The sequence below is a fragment of the Oryzias latipes genome, chromosome 16, assembly GCF_002234675.1.
Source record: "Oryzias latipes chromosome 16, ASM223467v1".
Classification (NCBI taxonomy): domain Eukaryota; kingdom Metazoa; phylum Chordata; class Actinopteri; order Beloniformes; family Adrianichthyidae; genus Oryzias; species Oryzias latipes.
In genome coordinates, this window is record NC_019874.2 from 32,528,360 (window position 1) to 32,550,160 (window position 21,801).

Here is a 21,801-nt window from a genome sequence, read left to right on the forward strand (position 1 = left end):
AAGCAAGAATCTTGTAGTCCTTATTTCACAGAGGTCCATCTTTTCTGGGTATCAGGTAAGTACAGCTTGATTTCATCTTGGTGGACGGATGCCGTTTTCTATGCGTTCTCAGAGAAAACAACACTGGGGGCCATTTGTTCAATTCAATTCAATTTTATTTGTATAGCCCAAAATCACAACAACAGTCGTCTCGATGGGCTTCGAAGTAAAACATGAAATCAAAAGGATCACGAATACAAAGAGTTCAATAGAAAAATACTAAAATGAACTAACAAACTGACTAAGCTATACTGGCATCCCTGCCCTTAGACCCCCCTTCGCGGTAAGGAAAAACTCCCAAAAAAAACGGATTCCGGAAAAAACGAAGAAACCTCAGGGGTGCCCACATGAAGGAGGGATCCTCCCCCAGGACGGACAAGCGATTTACCAGAAATCTTAGAGAAGAATTAACTTATCTAAATCTACAACTACATATATAAAAGTCCAGCAGACGAGCTTCATCCAGCCGTGGTTATCGGGACAGTCAAAGGCGCGAGTCGAGCCGGAGACAGGAACCACAGCCAGGTGTAGGAGCAGGAGCAGAGACGAGGTAAACGGTCAGGAACTGGAGCACGGATGAAACAACTGGAGTCTGGAAGCACTCCCACTCCCCAGGAGGGAAAAGAGGGACAATACATGAATCACTGCACCAACAGAGGCATGGAGAACTAAATGATAAATTATGATCAAGAATAGAAGAGAGGAAGGGTAGAAGTAAAAACAGGAAAGAGGACAGAACCCCAGTGTACCATAGTTACCCCAGCTTCAACTTCTAGCAGCCTTTTAAAAGAAATAGTTATTATTAAGTTTAATTTAAACAAACTAACATTAAGTTAAATAATCTCTGAATACTAACTAGTCTGACAATAATCCTGTCCACAGAGGAATGTTTTCAGTCTAGCTTTGAATGTAGAAACTGAGTCGGCCTCTCTTACATGAGCTGGGAGTTTATTCCATGAAACAGGGGCTTGGTGACTAAACGCTCTACCTCCAACCGTACTTTTACCAATTCTAGGAACCACAAGCAGTCCTGCATTTAGGGAGTGAAGTGTTCTGATTGGTTGGTAAGGGACTATGAGGTCCTTAATTTGTCCAGCCGATCATCTACCGCTAGATTCAGATCCCCTCCTATTATCAGGATTTGTTTAGATCAGTGTTTTTCAACCTTTTTTCAGCCATGGCACACTTTAACCATGACAAACATCCCGCAGCACGCCAGCATCCAAAAAAAACCAAAAGAGCAGAAACTCCTAGTCTGTATTGATCTACAGTCCCTCCATGATCTCACATACATTTTAGTGATAATTGTGGCAGAAAAAGCTGGAAGCTGCAGCTGTTTTTTCTAAAGGTGTAATAAAAATTAAGTTAGAAGATTTCAAAACTGTCTGATATGTTCGTTGTGGTTTCAAGACGTTTAACAACGACTCATTGGACGCTGAGACACTGTCACTTTAACCCAATGCATCATGGGAGATGTAGTGATGGCAGACAGACTCTCGTCTCTGAGCTTCATGGTTTTGTTCACTTGTTCCACGGTCTGACACCGGATTCTGTGGAAAGTTACACCGCTAAAGACGAGCTTTAGCTGGTATTTCTGTTGGAACTGAGCGACTTTATGAGCAGAATCAGAACAAGGAAGTGAAGACTTTAACCACTTCTGATTGGTCAGACTGATGACATGTGATTAAGCCTCCAAGAATGATTGGTGGAGACAGTTAAAGGGGCGGGACTTTTCTGAATACAGTTATAGTTGCAGCTAAATCGCAGTACCGTCATTCTTATCAAAATGTCTTTAATAGAATCAAATAAACACAAAGAAAAAAGTATTTTATGATCTCTCATATTCCTAACTCCTCAGTGTTTTATCAGGATGTTTGGATGAACACAGAGCTGAAATGTTTTTAGATCAGTTAATGAGGGTGATTTCCCACGGCACACCTGACCATCTCCAACGGCACACTGGTTGAAAACACTGGTCTGGACCACAAATGATTTCATTTTCAATCAAGTTTGGAGTTTAACCATAAGTGTTAAAAAAGATCTTGTTTTGAGTGGATATTGTCACAAAAAGTCCCTGACTGTCACATTTCTCCCAAGAACTTTCTTTTTTCCTGAGAGTTCCAGCTGGATGCCGACTGATGGGTAGAAATGTTCACCCCATGGAGATTCCAGAAGTTTCTATCGTTGGTAAATGGCGTATACTTATATAGCGCCTTTCTTCCTACAAGGACAAAGCGCTTTACAGTCACAGACCCATTCACTTCACACACTGGTGGCCGCTCCGCTGCCAAACACAGGCTATCGTTACTTGTAGAAGGTGATTCTTGAAAGAAAGAAAAGTCCGTTTTCAGTAGTTTAGCGAATAGAAACAGCGTTTTAGGTTTTATGGCCTTTCTTAATCCCCCGACATTCAAAGAACCTAAAGATAAAGACAGGATTCAAAAAGAAAATCTGAGTGAATAGTAGCTTGTTGTTACTTCCTATCTGTGCCCCACAGTGGGAAAAAACATTTCAAATACTCTTTATGCTACTTTAAAGAATTTAAGCCTAATGAAGCAGAAAAGGGGCATTTCCATCTCAGCGTTAGAACTTCAGTTTTAGCTGCCGACCTGCTTAAAGATGAACAAACCTTGTTGTTGCAGCAGCTTCATGTAAATAACTGGGAACACGCTTAAGGAAACCAACAGAGATCTGAACAAAGGTTCTGTTTTCCTCCAGACTTCAACAGAGCTGCTCTGGACTCTGTCGCTTCTGTCGGTCTGAGTTCTCAGGAAGACCCCCTTGTTTACCGTGGATGTGGGCACGGCCCCCACGTAGAGGGACTGTCCCCCAAAGCGGCTGTGGTTTCCCGCTCCGCTGTGCACAGGTCCTCCGTGAGGCGGAGACGGCGTTCCTTCAGGATGGGATCTCGGCACCTCTAGAGGTTCTGGACTAAACTGGAGACCGGTTCCTCTGATTCTGGTTTCCTTCAGCCCCCCCAAAGCTGAACAGTCACGATCACATCTGGAAGCTTCTGTTTTCCCTCAATTGAGAAATGTTGATGGTTAGTTTTGTCGCGTCTCCTCTGGACGCCGTTTCTGGTTCTCCGAATCATTCCAGACCCCAGGAGTCTTTCCTCCATCTTAGTTTCTCTTCAATGATTCATTTATCCATCATGTTGATCAGGTCTGGAAGAACATCAATAATCACCTGCGCTGCTGCTGCTGTTTCCTCACCTTGAGGCTTTTTTGACAGCCGGCTCTTTGCATGGCGTCCCTCCAGATGGGAGATCTTCTTCCTCCGGGACGATCATGTCTTGTTAGTCGTGTCCTGCACTGCCAGCATCCCTGCCGCTGTTACCGCGGCGTTGCTCTCCTCTTCCGTTCTCCAGGCGGCACCGAACACTTAAAATGGTTTTCTTTTTGATCATAACAGCCAGGAATGTGGAAGTAGTGTCTAGTTAATAGCTTTCCACAACATTTGAAAAGTTTAGCTCAACAAGTTGAGAAAAAGATCGGCTCAAGCCGCCACCTTGGTCAGCCCCCGGTTTGATGGTGGTCACATGACCAGAGAAACGACCCTCCACGTCATGAAGGTGGGTCAGGTGGCTCATGCAAATGTGGACCCACATAGACCAGTTGGTCATCGTTTGGGTTGATTCATTCGGTTCTGCCTCAGAAAGATGGATCTGGATCATGTTTGTTTCACTATTACGGGTATGACGGCCATTCAGACGACTGTGGTTGTAAATATTGGCTATAGAAATAAAATTGATATGAAAGTCTGATCAGAACTTTCCTTATGTTCTGTTCTGGTGTCATCAGGAGGACGTGGACCAGCCCAGTCCAGGGTTTCATGTGGTTCTTGGGAACGAGGCCTGTGATGTGGACTCCATGGTGTCTGCTTTGGCCTTCGCCTATTTCCTGTCCAAGGTAAGGTGCTGCCCAATCAGCTCTGCGGCGGCCCAGTTCTGACCCGTCTCTCTCTCCCAGACGGCACACAGTGACACGGTCACTCTGCCGCTGCTCAACATCCCTCAGTCGGAGCTGGTGCTGCGTTCGGACAACGTCTTTCTGCTGCGTCAGGCCGGTTTGTCTCCAGAACTTCTGATCTTCAGGGACCAGTTGGACCTGCGGGCTCTAGAGCGGGCTGGCCGCCTGCGGCTGACGCTGGTCGACCACAACGTCCTTCCCAGGCAAGCGCGGGCGGTGGGGCCACAGGGCTTTATTGTTTTAGTTATCTGCCGTGTCATGCCAGCATTTTCCCGTCAATGATTCTTTTGTAAGCGTTTTTTGAGCCAAAGGTGAGAATTCTGAGCGCCTTTGAACTAGTCGCTGACTGGCGGTTTGACAACTTTAAGGGGGCGGACCTTAAACTACGTGCAGAGCGTTGCAGATCCAGAGGAGGTTGTCAGTCTCTGTGTCCTGACAGGTTTTTTCTCTTAGTCTTTTGGCTGATGCCTTTAGGGGGCGCCATACATCCGAGATCCCCCTCTTTGCTCCTCCTCTTTTCTGTTGCTCCACCCTCAGCATCCTTTCACCAGCATCATCACTGTTTCTCCTCTCAAACGTCTCCATCTGCTTCCCTGCAAGGATCTCCAGAACATCCATGATCTGATCCTCTGATGGATCCATTCCTGATCCATCCTGGACCCAAACAGAACCTCAGCGTCTCCAGCTCTGCCTCCTGTCTCTGAACCACCCACATGGCTGCACCTTTGGTCCCACCTTCCTCCACCTGCTCCAACCTGCTTTCAGACGGCTGTCCACCTCTTTCCCAGACTGGCGCTGTCACAGCCCCCCCTGTACTCGGGTTACATCAGAACCAGTCCACTTGAAAAGAACCCTGCTCGCCATGTTTGAAGAGGAAAGAAGGCTGAGCTGCATCCTTAGAACAGCAGACTCAGTGTGAAGCACGGGGTGGAAGCATCATGGTTTGTATGAAGGAAGGGATGAATGGAGATTTTGGACAAACACCTCTTTCCATCATTGAGGACATTGAAGATGAAACGTGTCTGGATCTTCCAGCAGGACAGTGATCCCAATCACATCACCATGGCAACCAGGGAGGGGCTTCATGAGAAGCACTTGCAGGTTCTGGAGGGTTCTAGCCAGACTCTGGACCTCGGTCCAACAGAGGATCTGTGGAGGGACCTGAAAGTCAGCGTTTCCATCCCAGCATGAAGAATGGACCGAAGCTGCTGAAGGCCTTCAGGAGACCTTTGACCTTTGAGCGTATAATGAAGGACTGAGATGACCTGTAGATCCTGAATCAATCCACCAGAAATGACAAAGACGTTCCTTAAAATCCATGTTCTCTGGGTTCTTTCTGTTCTGATGAGCAGCACAGACTCTGATCTTTAGGCGCAGAACTTCCACAGCTGCTGGCTGAACAAATCTGTTTTCCTCCAACGTTCTTCTCTGCTCCTCCAGAACTCCTCATCCACCTCAGCGCCTCTCTGGATCCTGTCGTAGACGCTCTCTAGATCTATTAAAACACACAGAAGATCCTTCTGACCTTCTCTGTTCTTCTGCAGCAACACAGCAAACATCTGTGGTTCTCTTTCTCTGCATGAAACCAAATTGTTCCTCAGATGTTCCTCTGACATCGGCCCAGCTATCTCCACTCTTTCACATTACATCACTGGGATTCATCTTCTTCATTCCTCTGGAGTTTCTACAAATCTGAACGTCTCCATTCTTCCTCAAATGGAACCAGAGTTGTTCTCCTCGGTTCCTCAGACATCTTCTCACTTTCCATGATCTTCTTCAACAGTCAGAAACTCTTCTTCCTCATCTCCTAAACTCTCCACAGGTATGTTTTCAAGACCACCTGTGTTTCCACTCTTCATCCTCTTCTTCCTCACTGATCTTTTCCTTCTCCACAGCATCCTCCTCTTCTCCTCTGTGTTCTCTAACATGTTCCTCCTTCATCAGATCTTCAAAGTTCCTTTTCTAGTTTTCCATCAGTCTTGTAGAAACTGTCATCACATTTCCCTCTCCGTCCTTCATTATCCTCACCTGTCGCTCATCCTTCATCTCTGCTCCTCTGACTCACCTGTACTGATCCACCTGTCATAGAAGTCCTCGCACGAACTTTGTTTGACCTTTGACACCGTCTGCTGGATCTCCCAGATCTTCTGTCCTCTGAGAAGATCTTTTCTTCTGAACAAACTCCTGAACATCTTCATTCCAGATGAAACTCCAGGTTCCTTCCTCTCAGTCTCCATGATCTCTTTAGCTGGAACTGTCCAATCATCTGGAAGTCCTCCTGATCTCCTAAAGTCGGTTTCACCTCCTTCCTTCTTCATCTTCCACTACTTGGTCTTCTCCTCTGACCATGAGGAGGTTCTCCTGTGTTTTCTGGGATTCAAAGTTCTCCAGCATCCGGAAGGTTCATCTTCTGCCATGTTCAGATCAATAGATGTCTCGTCTTCTCTTACCTGCTGTGAACGTCTTCATCCTTTACTCCTCTTCATCTTTGATCTGCTTTACATTCACATGGTCTCTATACAGATGACGACAGACAGGTGACCACAGACAGACAGGTGACCACAGACAGACAGGTGACCACAGACAGACAGGTGACCTCAGACAGACAGACAGGTGACCTCAGACAGACAGGTGACCACAGACAGACAGACAGGTGACCACAGACAGACAGGTGACCTCAGACAGACAGGTGACCACAGACAGACAGGTGACCTCAGACAGACAGGTGACCACAGACAGACAGACAGGTGACCTCAGACAGACAGGTGACCTCAGACAGACAGGTGACCTCAGACAGACAGGTGACCACAGACAGACAGGTGACCTCAGACAGACAGGTGACCACAGACAGACAGGTGACCACAGACAGACAGACAGTTGACCGCAGACAGACAGGTGACCACAGACAGGCAGGTGACCTCAGACAGACAGGTGACCTCAGACAGACAGACAAGTGACCTCAGACAGACAGGTGAACTCAGACAGACAGACAGGTGACCTCAAACAGACAGACAGGTGACCTCAGACAGACAGACAGGTGACCACAGACAGACAGGTGACCTCAGACAGACAGGTGACCACAGACAGACAGGTGACCTCAGACAGACAGGTGACCTCAGACAGACAGGTGACCACAGACACACAGGTGACCTCAGACAGACAGACAGTTGACCGCAGACAGACAGGTGACCACAGACAGGCAGGTGACCTCAGACAGACAGGTGACCTCAGACAGACAGACAAGTGACCTCAGACAGACAGGTGAACTCAGACAGACAGACAGGTGACCTCAAACAGACAGACAGGTGACCTCAGACAGACAGACAGGTGACCACAGACAGACAGGTGACCTCAGACAGACAGGTGACCACAGACAGACAGGTGACCTCAGACAGACAGACAGGTGACCTCAGACAGACAGGTGACCTCAGACAGACAGATTCAGACAGACAGACAGGTGACCTCAGACAGACAGGTGACCTCAGACAGACAGACAGGTGACCTCAGACAGACAGACAGGTGACCTCAGACAGACAGGTGACCTCAGACAGACAGGTGACCACAGACAGACAGACAGGTGACCACAGACAGACAGGCAGGTGACCTCAGACAGACAGGTGACCTCAGACAGACAGGTGACCACAGACAGACAGGTGACCACAGACAGACAGACAGGTGACCTCAGACAGACAGGTGACCTCAGACAGACAGATTCAGACAGACAGACAGGTGACCTCAGACAGACAGGTGACCACAGACAGACAGGTGAACACAGACAGACAGACAGGTGACCTCAGACAGACAGGTGACCTCAGACAGACAGGTGACCACAGACAGACAGACAGGTGACCACAGACAGACAGGTGACCTCAGACAGACAGGTGACCACAGACAGACAGGTGACCTCAGACAGACAGGTGACCTCAGACACCGTCTGCTGGATCTCCCAGATCTTCTGTCCTCTGAGAAGATCTTTTCTTCTGAACAAACTCCTGAACATCTTCATTCCAGATGAAACTCCAGGTTCCTTCCTCTCAGTCTCCATGATCTCTTTAGCTGGAACTGTCCAATCATCTGGAAGTCCTCCTGATCTCCTAAAGTCGGTTTCACCTCCTTCCTTCTTCATCTTCCACTACTTGGTCTTCTCCTCTGACCATGAGGAGGTTCTCCTGTGTTTTCTGGGATTCAAAGTTCTCCAGCATCCGGAAGGTTCATCTTCTGCCATGTTCAGATCAATAGATGTCTCGTCTTCTCTTACCTGCTGTGAACGTCTTCATCCTTTACTCCTCTTCATCTTTGATCTGCTTTACATTCACATGGTCTCTATACAGATGACGACAGACAGGTGACCACAGACAGACAGGTGACCACAGACAGACAGGTGACCACAGACAGACAGGTGACCTCAGACAGACAGGTGACCACAGACAGACAGACAGGTGACCTCAGACAGACAGGTAACCTCAGACAGACAGGTGACCACAGACAGACAGACAGGTGACCACAGACAGACAGGTGACCTCAGACAGACAGGTGACCACAGACAGACAGACAGGTGACCTCAGACAGACAGGTGACCACAGACAGACAGGTGACCACAGACAGACAGGTGACCACAGACAGACAGGTGACCACAGACAGACAGGTGACCTCAGACAGACAGACAGGTGACCACAGACAGACAGGTGACCTCAGACAGACAGGTGACCTCAGACAGACAGGTGACCACAGACAGACAGGTGACCTCAGACAGACAGGTGACCACAGACAGACAGGTGACCACAGACAGACAGGTGACCACAGACAGACAGACAGGTAACCTCAGACAGACAGGTGACCACAGACAGACAGACATGTGACCACAGACAGACAGGTGACCTCAGACAGACAGGTGACCACAGACAGACAGGTGACCTCAGACAGACAGGTGACCTCAGACAGACAGGTGACCTCAGACAGACAGGTGACCTCAGACAGACAGGTGACCACAGACAGACAGGTGACCTCAGACAGACAGGTGACCACAGACAGACAGGTGACCACAGACAGACAGACAGGTGACCTCAGACAGACAGGTGACCTCAGACAGACAGGTGACCACAGACACACAGGTGACCTCAGACAGACAGACAGTTGACCGCAGACAGACAGGTGACCACAGACAGGCAGGTGACCTCAGACAGACAGGTGACCTCAGACAGACAGACAAGTGACCTCAGACAGACAGGTGAACTCAGACAGACAGACAGGTGACCTCAGACAGACAGACAGGTGACCTCAGACAGACAGACAGGTGACCACAGACAGACAGGTGACCTCAGACAGACAGGTGACCACAGACAGACAGGTGACCTCAGACAGACAGGTGACCACAGACAGACAGACAGGTGACCTCAGACAGACAGGTAACCTCAGACAGACAGGTGACCACAGACAGACAGACAGGTGACCACAGACAGACAGGTGACCTCAGACAGACAGGTGACCACAGACAGACAGACAGGTGACCTCAGACAGACAGGTGACCACAGACAGACAGGTGACCACAGACAGACAGGTGACCACAGACAGACAGGTGACCACAGACAGACAGGTGACCTCAGACAGACAGACAGGTGACCACAGACAGACAGTTGACCGCAGACAGACAGGTGACCACAGACAGGCAGGTGACCTCAGACAGACAGGTGACCTCAGACAGACAGACAAGTGACCTCAGACAGACAGGTGAACTCAGACAGACAGACAGGTGACCTCAGACAGACAGACAGGTGACCTCAGACAGACAGACAGGTGACCACAGACAGACAGGTGACCTCAGACAGACAGGTGACCACAGACAGACAGGTGACCTCAGACAGACAGACAGGTGACCACAGACAGACAGACAGGTGACCTCAGACAGACAGATTCAGACAGACAGACAGGTGACCTCAGACAGACAGGTGACCTCAGACAGACAGACAGGTGACCTCAGACAGACAGACAGGTGACCTCAGACAGACAGGTGACCTCAGACAGACAGGTGACCTCAGACAGACAGGTGACCTCAGACACCGTCTGCTGGATCTCCCAGATCTTCTGTCCTCTGAGAAGATCTTTTCTTCTGAACAAACTCCTGAACATCTTCATTCCAGATGAAACTCCAGGTTCCTTCCTCTCAGTCTCCATGATCTCTTTAGCTGGAACTGTCCAATCATCTGGAAGTCCTCCTGATCTCCTAAAGTCGGTTTCACCTCCTTCCTTCTTCATCTTCCACTACTTGGTCTTCTCCTCTGACCATGAGGAGGTTCTCCTGTGTTTTCTGGGATTCAAAGTTCTCCAGCATCCTGAAGGTTCATCTTCTGCCATGTTCAGATCAATAGATGTCTCGTCTTCTCTTACCTGCTGTGAACGTCTTCATCCTTTACTCCTCTTCATCTTTGATCTGCTTTACATTCACATGGTCTCTATACAGATGACGACAGACAGGTGACCACAGACAGACAGGTGACCACAGACAGACAGGTGACCACAGACAGACAGGTGACCTCAGACAGACAGACAGGTGACCTCAGACAGACAGGTGACCACAGACAGACAGACATGTGACCACAGACAGACAGGTGACCTCAGACAGACAGGTGACCACAGACAGACAGGTGACCTCAGACAGACAGGTGACCACAGACAGACAGACAGGTGACCTCAGACAGACAGGTGACCTCAGACAGACAGGTGACCTCAGACAGACAGGTGACCACAGACAGACAGGTGACCACAGACAGACAGGTGACCTCAGACAGACAGACAGGTGACCTCAGACAGACAGGTAACCTCAGACAGACAGGTGACCACAGACAGACAGACAGGTGACCTCAGACAGACAGACAGGTGACCTCAGACAGACAGGTGACCACAGACAGACAGGTGACCTCAGACAGACAGGTGACCTCAGACAGACAGGTGACCACAGACAGACAGGTGACCACAGACAGACAGGTGACAGCTGATAGTTCTCCCCTCTTAGAGAGCCAGTAGAGTTTTTTTCCATCTATAAAATGTTTGGTACTAAGAGATTTGTCCAAACTTAACCTCATAATCTGCTGCTGCTGTGTTCTGAGTGGACAGGTGGACAGGTGGACTCCTTAGCGCCTCTATGTGGACCCACTCAAATGCCGGAGTGATCCCCTCTGTCTGATCTGCATCTTTTTCCTGCAGTTCCGACTCTTACCTGGAGGAGGCTGTTGTTGAGGTAATTGACCATCACCTCCTAGAGAGAGAACCCAACCCCACCTGTTCTGTTACCGTGGAGATGGTGGGATCCTGTGCTACCTTGGTAACTGAGCACATCATCCAGAAAGCCCCTGAGATACTGGACCAACAGCTTGCTCAGCTGCTCTATGGTACGTGAGGTTTCAGCCCATAGACCTTTGGAGCTAAAGAAAGTAATGTTCACCGAAGTTAGCCTCAGGAAGGTGGAGGCAGTTATATCTGTTAGCAAATCACAGGTGGAGGTGAGGGGCAGACCCATGACAGAAGTTATCTTTAGTGGCAGAAGTTCTTTTTGAGGAGAAATCATCAAACACCACCCAGATAAACTCCACCAAGATAAACACCATTCAACCAAAGGACGCAGGAGGGCTAGGACTCCCAAATTTTATTCTCTATTACTGGGCAGCCAACATCACCAAATTATTGCATTGGAAGCATCTATATGAGAATAATGAAGGGGAAGTTTGGGCACAAATGGAACTGATGTCCAATCCAATGCCACTGCTAACTTCTTCATCATTATCTCAAAATCCACCACAACAAAACATGAACCCGATTGTCAGAGCTTCTATCCAGATGTGGTTCCAGTTCAGGAAACATTTTGCATTTCAACAAGCCAGCAGATTTCCCCCATCTCCTTTAACCCGTTCTTCCTGCCTTCTGTCACAGACAATGTCTTTAAAAGCTTACATATCAAAGGTCTAAAGTTCTTCTATCAACTTTTTTCAGACAATGGTTTCTGCGCATTTGATAGTCTGATCAGGGATTACAACATATCTGCCTCACGCATGTTCAGATATTTACAAATACGTAGTTTTGCAAAGACCCTGTACTCTTTATTTCCCTATTTACCGCCTAAAAATGAAGTGGACACCCTTTTAGAATTAGATCCTTTCGGCAAGAAAGGAATTTCAAACATTTACAAACTTTTGCTGGATATGAAACCTATTAAATGGATAAAAACCAAAGCCAGATGGGAAAAAGATATTGGAGTCAATGTGTCGGAAGAAGAGTGGGAATCCTGTCTGACTCGTATCCACAGTTCATCACTCTGCATTCATGGTCTAATTCAATTCAAAATACTTCACCGTCTCCATTATACAGGAGAGAGGCTAGCAAAGATTTTTCCAGGTGCCAGTCCTGCCTGCCCGAGATGCAGACATGTACCGGCTACTGAGGGCCACATGATCTGGTCCTGCCCCAATCTACACAATTACTGGGGAAATATATTTCAGGCCCTGTCCCATATCAATGGTAAAGAACTGACACCTGACTTTCGGATTGGTATTTTTGGAATTATGACACCTCAAAATAAAGCAAACAAGTCTCAGGAAAATGCCATTGCATTTGCAACTCTACTCGCACGTGGACTGATTTTATTCCACTGGAAATCTGACAAAGCTCCGTCGGTTGACCAATGGTTAAAAGAGTTACTTTCCTTCCTGCCTTTAGAGAAGCTCAGGTACAGGGTGAAATCAACACAACAAAAATTTTCGGTGACGTGGCACCCCCTTATTGAATATGTGAAAACATTTACTTTTGATGTTTGAGGACTTGCATGTGAGAAATTGAGACTGTTATCAATCATTTCTTTTTTTCTTAGTTTTCCTTCATCTGTCTTTAGAGCCTAGGGTGGGTTGGGTGGGAGGGTATTTTTATTTTATTTTTTTTGTTTGTTTTGTTTTTCTTTTTGTCTGTTCTGGCTTATTTCTTAGTTATATTCTACTTTCTACCTGTTACTTGTTTATGTATAACAACATTTTTTTTTGTTTCCGGTCCATATCTATAAATATGAGCCCAACAACATTGTAACAGGATACTGTGAAAGAAAAAGCTGACCAATTAAGTTTGAAAAAAAAAAGAAAAAAAAACCCACCCGGATAAACCCCACCCAGATAAACACCCCCCTGATAAACACCACCCAGATAAACACCACCCTGATAAACTCCACTAAAAAAACACCAAAGATAAACACCACCAAGATAAACTCCACCCAGATAAACCCCACCCAGATAAACACCACCCTGATAAACTCTAACCAGATAAACTCCACCCAGATAAACACCACCCAAATAAACTATAACAAGATAATATCCACCCTGATAAACTCTAACCAGATAAACTCCACCCAGATAAACACCACCCTGATAAACACCACCCAAATAAACTATAACAAGATAATCTCCACCCTGATAAACTCTAACCAGATAAACTCCACCCAGATAAACACCACCCTGATAAACTCCACCCAGATAAACACCACCCTGATAAACTCTAACCAGATAAACTCCACCCAGATAAACACCACCCTGATAAACACCACCCAAATAAACTATAACAAGATAATCTCCACCCTGATAAACTCTAACCAGATAAACTCCACCCAGATAAACACCACCCTGATAAACACCACCCAAATAAACTATAACAAGATAATCTCCACCCTGATAAACTCTAACCAGATAAACTCCACCCAGATAAACACCACCCTGATAAACTCCACCCAGATAAACCCCACCCAGATAAACACCACCCTGATAAACTCTAACCAGATAAACACCACCCTGATAAACACCACCCAGATAAACACCACCCAAATAAACTATAACAAGATAATCTCCACCCTGATAAACTCTAACCAGATAAACTCCACCCAGATAAACACCCCCCTGATAAACTCCACTAAAAAAACACCAAAGATAAACACCACCAAGATAAACTCCACCCAGATAAACCCCACCCAGATAAACACCACCCTGATAAACTCTAACCAGATAAACTCCACCCAGATAAACACCACCCTGATAAACACCACCCAGATAAACACCACCCAAATAAACTATAACAAGATAATCTCCACCCTGATAAACTCTAACCAGATAAACTCCACCCAGATAAACACCACCCTGATAAACTCCACCCAGATAAACACCACCCAGATAAACTCTAACCAGATGAACTCCACCCAGATAAACACCACCTTGATAAACCCCACCCAGATAAACACCACCCTGAAAAACTCCACCCTGATAAACTCCACCAAAATAAACTCCACCAAGATAAACTCCACACAGATAAAACCATCCATCCATCCATTTTCCTCCGCTTATCCAGGATCGGGTCGTGGGGGCCCAGACTTCCCTCGCCCCGCCCACTTCCTCCAGCTCCTCTGGGAGGACCAGAGGCATTCATTCCAGCCGAGAGACGTAGTCTCTCCAGCGTGTCCTGGGGCTTCCCCGGGGCCTCCGCCCAGTGGGACATGCCCGGAACACCTCTCAATGGAGGCGTCCAGGAGTCATCCGGACTAGATGCCCGAGCCACCTCAACTGGCTCCTTTCAATGTGGAGGAGAAGCGGTTCTACTCTGAGCTCTCCGCGGGTGACCGAGCTCCTCTCCAAATCTCTAAGGGAGCGCCTAGCCCCCCTGTGCAGGAAGCTCATTACAGCCGCTGGTATTCGGGACCTAGTTCTTTGGGTCATGACCCAGAACTCCTTACCATAGGTGAGTATTGGAACGAAGATCGACCGGTAAATTGAGAGCTTTGCTTTTTGGCTCAGCTCTCTTCACCACAACGGACCGATACAGCGACCGCATAACTATGGACGCCACTCCGATCCGCCTGTCAATCTCACGCTAGTCTTCCCTCACTCGTGTACAAGACCCCAAAGTATTTTTATTTTATCAATTTTTTAATTATTTTTTAACTTGTTATGTCCAACAGCTGAGCAAACAGATTAGAGCTGAAAGCCTTTTGTGTTGGACAGGTTTTGGACAGGTCTTCCTCTTATGTTGGTTCTTTATGTTGCGCCGTGAGCCTGGGAGGGGGAGAGGTTGATGACCCCTGTGCAATGTTCAATGTGGTGAGTGTTTAAAATATATGGACTTGTAATGCTGGAAAGGAGACTGCGTTATCAGCTTCTCTTTCTGCCTCCTCCTCTCTGAGACTGTGCAATGTTTGGGCCACGGACAGTTCTCCAGTGCAGCAAGGTGATTGACAGCTAAACTTGTTGACAGCTTGGCTCCCGTTTCGTCCGCTGCAAGTGACATAGCTGCCGGGCGTGACAATATTTATTCTACACATTCTTACAGCATTGGAAAACGTTAATAATGTTTGTATCTTGTTTTTCCTCCTACAGAAACCATATTAAAACAAAAATATATTTCTCTCCCCCATCTTTTTACATTTTCAAGCATTTTTGAAAATGCTCCAGGGAGCCACTAGGGCACCGCTAAAGATCCGCATGCGGTTCCTGAACCGCGGGTTGCCGACGCCCGTACTAAAGATAAACACCACCCAGATAAACTCTACTAAAAAAACACCACCCAGATAAATTCCACACAGAAAAACACCACCTAGAAAAAACCCCACTGAGATAAACTCCACTCAAAAAACACCACCCAGATGAAATCCACTCAGATAAACTCTTCTTCTTCTTCTTTAGCAGTCCGTCGATGTCGACGATGACGCGGGGAGGAGCTTGTGCCTATGGCGTATGTGGGAGGACATCCCAATTGCTGTCTTGAATGTCCTGTCGCAGGTTTCACACCTGTAGGTCGCTTCAGTGGGTGGAGGTGCTGGTTCTAGTCTACGCTGCCTTCTTTTTAACGATAGCTGAACATTTCGTTCCCTGATAGCAGCAGCAGCGCCGGTCACCACCCTCCTCCATGTCACACGGTCTTCAGCTTTTCCCTTCCAGTTGTCATATTGATTTATGTTCTTCAGGTGTCTCTTGAATACGTCTTTAAAGCGTAGTAGCGAGGCTCCAACTTTTCTTGATCCTTCTTTCAATTCTCCAAAGAAAACAGCTTTTGGTAGTCTGGTGTCTTCCATGCGTATAACATGCCCTGCCCACCTTAGTTGACATGTGGTGAGCATTTCTTCAACACTCGGCATTTCTGCCCTATTCAGTACCTCGAGGTTTGATACATTATCTTTCCATGAGATGTTCATTAGTTGTCGGAGATGTCTCTGCTGTACTTTATAAAGACTCTTAATATGGCGTTTGTAGGTGGTCCAAGTTTCAGAGCTGTACAGAAGTGTTGGCATTATGATGGCTCTATAGACTTTTATCTTGGTTTTCAGGTGGATTCCTCTCTGGTCCCACAGACGACTTCTCAATTTTCCGAAGGCTGACGCTGCAGATTGAATTCTTTTTGATATTTCTGTGTCTATACTTCCACTATTGGAGATAGTACTTCCCAGGTAAGAGAACTTGTCTACTTCAGCCAGTGGAGTACCATTCAGGAGCACTGTTCGTGGGTTTAGCTTTGCATTATGGGTGTCTTGGATTAGGACTTCTGTTTTCTTGATGTTGATTGTTAGTCCAAATCTTGCGGAAGCTTCAGCAAAGGCTGTCAGTAGCTCTTGCATGGCCTGAAGACTTTGAGTTACAAGTGCTGAATCATCTGCAAAGAGCAACTCCTGTATCAGTAGTTCCCGTGTCTTGTTCTTTGCTTTCAGGCGCCTAAGATTGAAAAGATCTCCATCGCTTCTGGTTCTAATAAAGAGGTCACCAAGTTCTTCTGGCATGCTTTGTAGGACTGCAGTAAGAAAAATATTGAATAAGGTTGGTGCAAGAACACATCCTTGCTTCACACCATGTCCCACACTGAATGCGTCTGAACAACTATCACCACAGCGGATACTAGCAGTCATACCATCATGAAAACTACGTAACACTCTAATAAAGGTTTGTGGGCAACCGTAACGACTCAGTAGTTTCCATAGGGTCTCTCTGTGAACCGTGTCAAAAGCCTTGCTGAAGTCCACAAAGGTGACAATTAGTGGTTGGCGTTGTTCAGCACACTTTTCTTGCAGTTGTCGCAGTGTGAATATCATATCATGAGTAGATCTGTTGGCTCTGAAGCCACACTGACTCTCAGGAAGGATGTCTTCAGCAAGAGTCTGTAATCTAAATTGAAGAATTTTGGCAAGTATCTTAGCCGCTACTGAAAGAATTGAAATTCCCCTGTGGTTTCCACATTCTGCACGGTCTCCTTTTCTTTTATAAATAGTCACGATGATTGCATCCTTGAAATCTTGAGGGACTTCTGCTGTTGTTGTTGACCAGATGTTGCAGAATAACTGCAACAGATGTTCTGTCAAAGCTGGTCCACCATATTTCCAGACCTCCGGTGGTATACCATCTGGTCCTGCAGCTTTCCCACATTTTGTTCTCTTAATGGCCTTGTCAAGCTCTTCTGTGGTTGGTGGTGTATCCATGTGATACCTGACCGGTAGTTGTGGAATGTTGCTGACAGCAACATCATCAACGGTGGTCTCTGGATTCAGCAGGAGGCTGAAGTGCTCTCTCCATCTCTCCATGATCTTGCTTTTGTCTGTGTGGAGCACGCTGCCATCAATACTCTTCACTGGGTCCAAGCAGGCACCCTTCGGACCATACACTTCCTTCAGTGATGCAAAGAAGGCTTTGGAGTCATTTCGGTCTGCAAGGCTCTGGATTCCATCTGCTTTCTTGGTCCACCATACATTTTTCATTTGCCGCAGTTTCCTTTGGAGCTCAGATTTTACGGTCTTGTATTTGCTTTTTGTTGTTCTAGTACATCTAGGAGCTAGTGTCTTGTGGAACAGCATATTCTTCTTGTTGATAAGTTCCATAATTTCTTCGTTTGATTCATCAAACCAGTCTGCATGTTTCCTAGTGGGTTTGCCAAGCACGCCTGATGCCGCACTATACACTGTTTTCTTCAAGGCTTGCCACTGTTCTTCACAAGTACCAGTTGGTGGTGTTAAGAGATTTTCATTGATCACAGTTACAAGCTTGTCCTTCTCACTTTGTTTCTTCAACTTCACTACGTTCAGTTTCTTGGGGGGGGTTGATCCTTTCTTCTTCATAGGTGGAGGTTTTAGTTTGATGTTACATTTGGAGCGGATCATGAAATGATCAGTAGAGCACTCGGCTCCCCTCATAGCTCTGGTGCTACGAAAGTCCCTCATATCACACTTTCTTGTAATGATGTAATCCAGTAGAGTTGGGTGCTTGGATCTTGGATGATTCCAGGAGTGGTACCACTTGTCTGGGAAGTTAAAGAATGTATTTGTGATAGCCAGTTCGTGTTCAGAACACTTTGTCAGGAGCATTTCGCCATTTGAATTCATTTTCCCTCTTCCAAATTTTCCCAACGTTTGGGGCCATGCTTCATGTTCCTTTCCTACTCTTGCATTAAAGTCTCCTAATAGTATGAGCTTGTCTGCAGCAGGAGTCTCAGAGAGCAAGCTGTCTAGTGAGTGATAAAAGAGCTCTTTAACATCATCGTTGTTGGTCATTGTTGGTGCATAGGCTGAGATCAGTGTGAGATATCTTCTTTGACCAATATGAATTCTTAATGATATCAAACGGTCGTTCTTTCCAGTTGGTAGTGACTCAAGATCTTTTACAAGTCGATTTGAAATTGCAAAGCCAACCCCTGCTTCTCTTTTTTCACCTGATGGTTTGCCAGACCAGTAGAATGTATGAAAATGTTCTCTGAGTTGGCCCTGATTAGAGAAGCGAGTTTCTTGTAATGCTGCTATGTCAATCTTGTAGCGTTCCAGTTCACGTGAAATGAGAGCTGTTCTTCTTTCAGGTCGATCATGGTTGTCCAGTAGGGTTCTGACATTCCATGATGCCAGCACAAGATTAGTGGTTTTTGTACCGCTGTTGTGGATTCCCGCCGACCGCGGTTTGCCAGCCAGGATTGTATGAACGAGCAATTTTTAGTCCACCTTTTCTAGGACCTTTCCTGTACTAGGGCAGGCAGTGCATCCCTAAACAGGGCTGCCTTGTCATTGGAGCAGCTACCTTGCAATGCTGTCGTTCGTCAGCAAAAGCACGGCCATCACACTCCAACCGCCTGTGTGCAGAGATCATGCTGCGGCTTCCAGTTCATCAGACCTGCCGGTGTGCCCTCACTCCATCGCCACAGGGCTTTTCCACTCCTCTCCTAGCTTGGGCACTTATAGGAACTAGTAGCTTGCCCAGTACTGCTAGTACCCTCTCCGTTGGTAGCAAAAGTACAGAGGCAAGGACGAACCAAGACAGTCTGCACACATGCAGCCAACTGCATCCGATGGCTGGAGCAGACCCGGATAAGGTTCTGCAACACCCTTGGTGGCCGCGTCGGCACTGCGGTGCTGGCTCATCCGCTGTCTAGCCGTTGGGATTTGTATCCTCTTCCGCCATTGTACACCGTTGGCCAGACTTTTTGTTTCAGCTGTAACCCTAGGTGGGGGGGCAAGAGGGTGCTATCACTTGCCCAAGGTGAACCCTCAGACTAGTGGAGGGAAGGAGGTGTCTTACTTCTCCATTCTAGACTGGCTCCAAGCTGGTGTCAAGCAACAAGCAATATCAATATCAACATCTAGCCACGTCTAGCCACCGCCCATCAGATAAACACTAATTAGATAAACACCACCCAGATAAACACCACCCAGATAAACACCAGACAGATAAACCCCGCTAGATAAACTCCACCCAGATAAACTCCAACTAGATAAACACCACTCAAAAAAACACCACCCAGAAAATCTTCACTCAGATAAAATCCACCCAGATAAGCTCTACTCAAAAACATCACCCAGATAAATTCCACCAAGATAAATTCCACTCAGATAATACCACATAGATAAACTCCGCCCAGATAAACTCTACTCTATTGTTTTCATCAATTATCTCTGCTTCTTTGGGAACTTTTTGGACTTTCTTTGTACAGATTTAGTGTAAAAATTCTGCTGTTTGCACACAATCTGTTTTTAACCCCTGGGCTCATACTGTACTACCGGCTGGGTACTCAGCACGGCAGCATGATGCTCTCCAAAATATCTTGACATCTGAAACATTTTTCTGTGATAAAAACCTGTTCTTTCCAGTTACTGTAAAGATGAGACTCTTTGGTTTTTCTGCCATGAGGTGGATGACCTTCTCACCTCAGCTAACCCTATAACCTGGTGTGTTTGGGATTACAGCAGCCATGGTGCTGGACTGCGTCAACATGGATCCTGCTGCAGGTAAAGTCACTCCTAAAGACAGTCAGTACGCCGCGGCGCTGGAGAGGCGCTTCCCCACTCTGCCACCAAGGGGAGCTCTTTTCCAGTCTCTGCAAAACGCAAAGTTTGACGTTTCAGGTGAGCTGAGGTCTGCTGCATCAGTATGCACTTCCTCCATCAGCAGTACTGTGGAATGTGTTGGTTGTTCCAGTTTTTAAAGAACTTTAATGCACAAAGGTTTCAATTAAAACAGCTGTGAATGAAATGTTTTCTATCTAGTTTGTCAAACACCTAACGGTTCAATTCAATTCAATTCAATTTTATTTGTTTAGCCCAAATTCACAACAACAGTCGTCTCAATGGGCTTCGTATCGGTATTTGAAAAAGTGAAACATAAAATCAAAAGGATCAGGAATACATAGAATTCAATGGGAAAATACTAAAATGAACTAACAAACAGACTAAACTAAACTGGACATCCCTGCCCTTAGACCCCCCCTTCTCTGTAAGGAAAAACTCCTAAAAAAAAAAAATAAAACAAAGAAACCTCAGGGGTGTCCACATAAAGGAGGGATCTTCCTAATGGTTGTAGATTCTACAAAAGTAAACAGACCACCAGTCCACCTCTGGTGTCAATCAAACAAATACATGTAAAAATGAAAAGTTCGAGGTGAGGTTGGTGGGGGGAGGGAGTCCGTCCATAGGTTTTCCAGCAGAGGTGGGCGTGATGACAGGCCTCAATATGTAGCGATGACGAGAACCTTACTGACAAAAGAATAGCTGTTAAAACGGCTCATCCATGTTTTCGAGCAGCAGGTTGGACACGTCTTTAATCAGGAAAGGACGTGATGGACGACAAGTCTGGCCAGTTTCAGTTCAGGGACAGAACAAAATCCAGCTTTTATTTTGGTAGTCCATTTCCGCTTATCGGCAAGTTTATTCGCATGTTGGCTAAATATTTAGTTTGGACTTAAATGTTTAGCTCCAAAACTGTCATCACATTTCCATCTCTGTCCTTCATCATCCTCACCTGTTGCCAATCCTTCATCTCTGCTCCTCTGACTCACCCGTACTGTAGTTAAAAAGCTGGACTTAAATATTTTTTTTACAAATAAATATTTAGTTGCGAAGCTTACATATGAATTATATTATAATTATATAATAATTATACAAAATTATATTAATTATAAAATTAACATTTGTAAATATATAATAAAAGGCCCCCTCAACTCATCTTTATTTATATAAGACTTTCAATCAACAGCAGCCGACACAAAGTGCTGAACACGAGAAATGAAGAAAACAAACACTAAAATATCTTAAAACAGCAGATTAAAAATAGAGAGATAAAAACAATCAAACCAGTACAGCAACACAGCAATAAGAGAAGTCTCATGTTGTATTAAACGCCAGAGCATAAAAATGGGTTTTAAAAATGGACAGTGATGGAGCTTCTCTCATGGACAGAGACAGAGAGTCCAAAGCTTTGGAGCAGCGACAGCAAAAACTCTGTCCCCTCTGAGCTTCATCTGGACCTCGGTACCACCAGAA

The 21,801-nt window shown here is 46.3% G+C and overlaps 1 protein-coding gene across 1 annotated transcript in view; it reads left to right on the top strand.

Annotated features, from left to right (window-relative positions):
- Positions 1 to 21,801, top strand: part of prune1 (prune exopolyphosphatase 1) — a 28,493-nt gene that overhangs the window by 2,845 nt on the left and 3,847 nt on the right. Inside the window, exons 2-5 of the mRNA XM_023964236.1 lie at positions 3,843 to 3,950; positions 4,011 to 4,213; positions 11,211 to 11,395; positions 20,230 to 20,388. Coding sequence (XP_023820004.1) covers positions 3,843 to 3,950; positions 4,011 to 4,213; positions 11,211 to 11,395; positions 20,230 to 20,388 — 655 coding nt within the window. The remainder of the gene's footprint in view (positions 1 to 3,842; positions 3,951 to 4,010; positions 4,214 to 11,210; positions 11,396 to 20,229; positions 20,389 to 21,801) is intronic.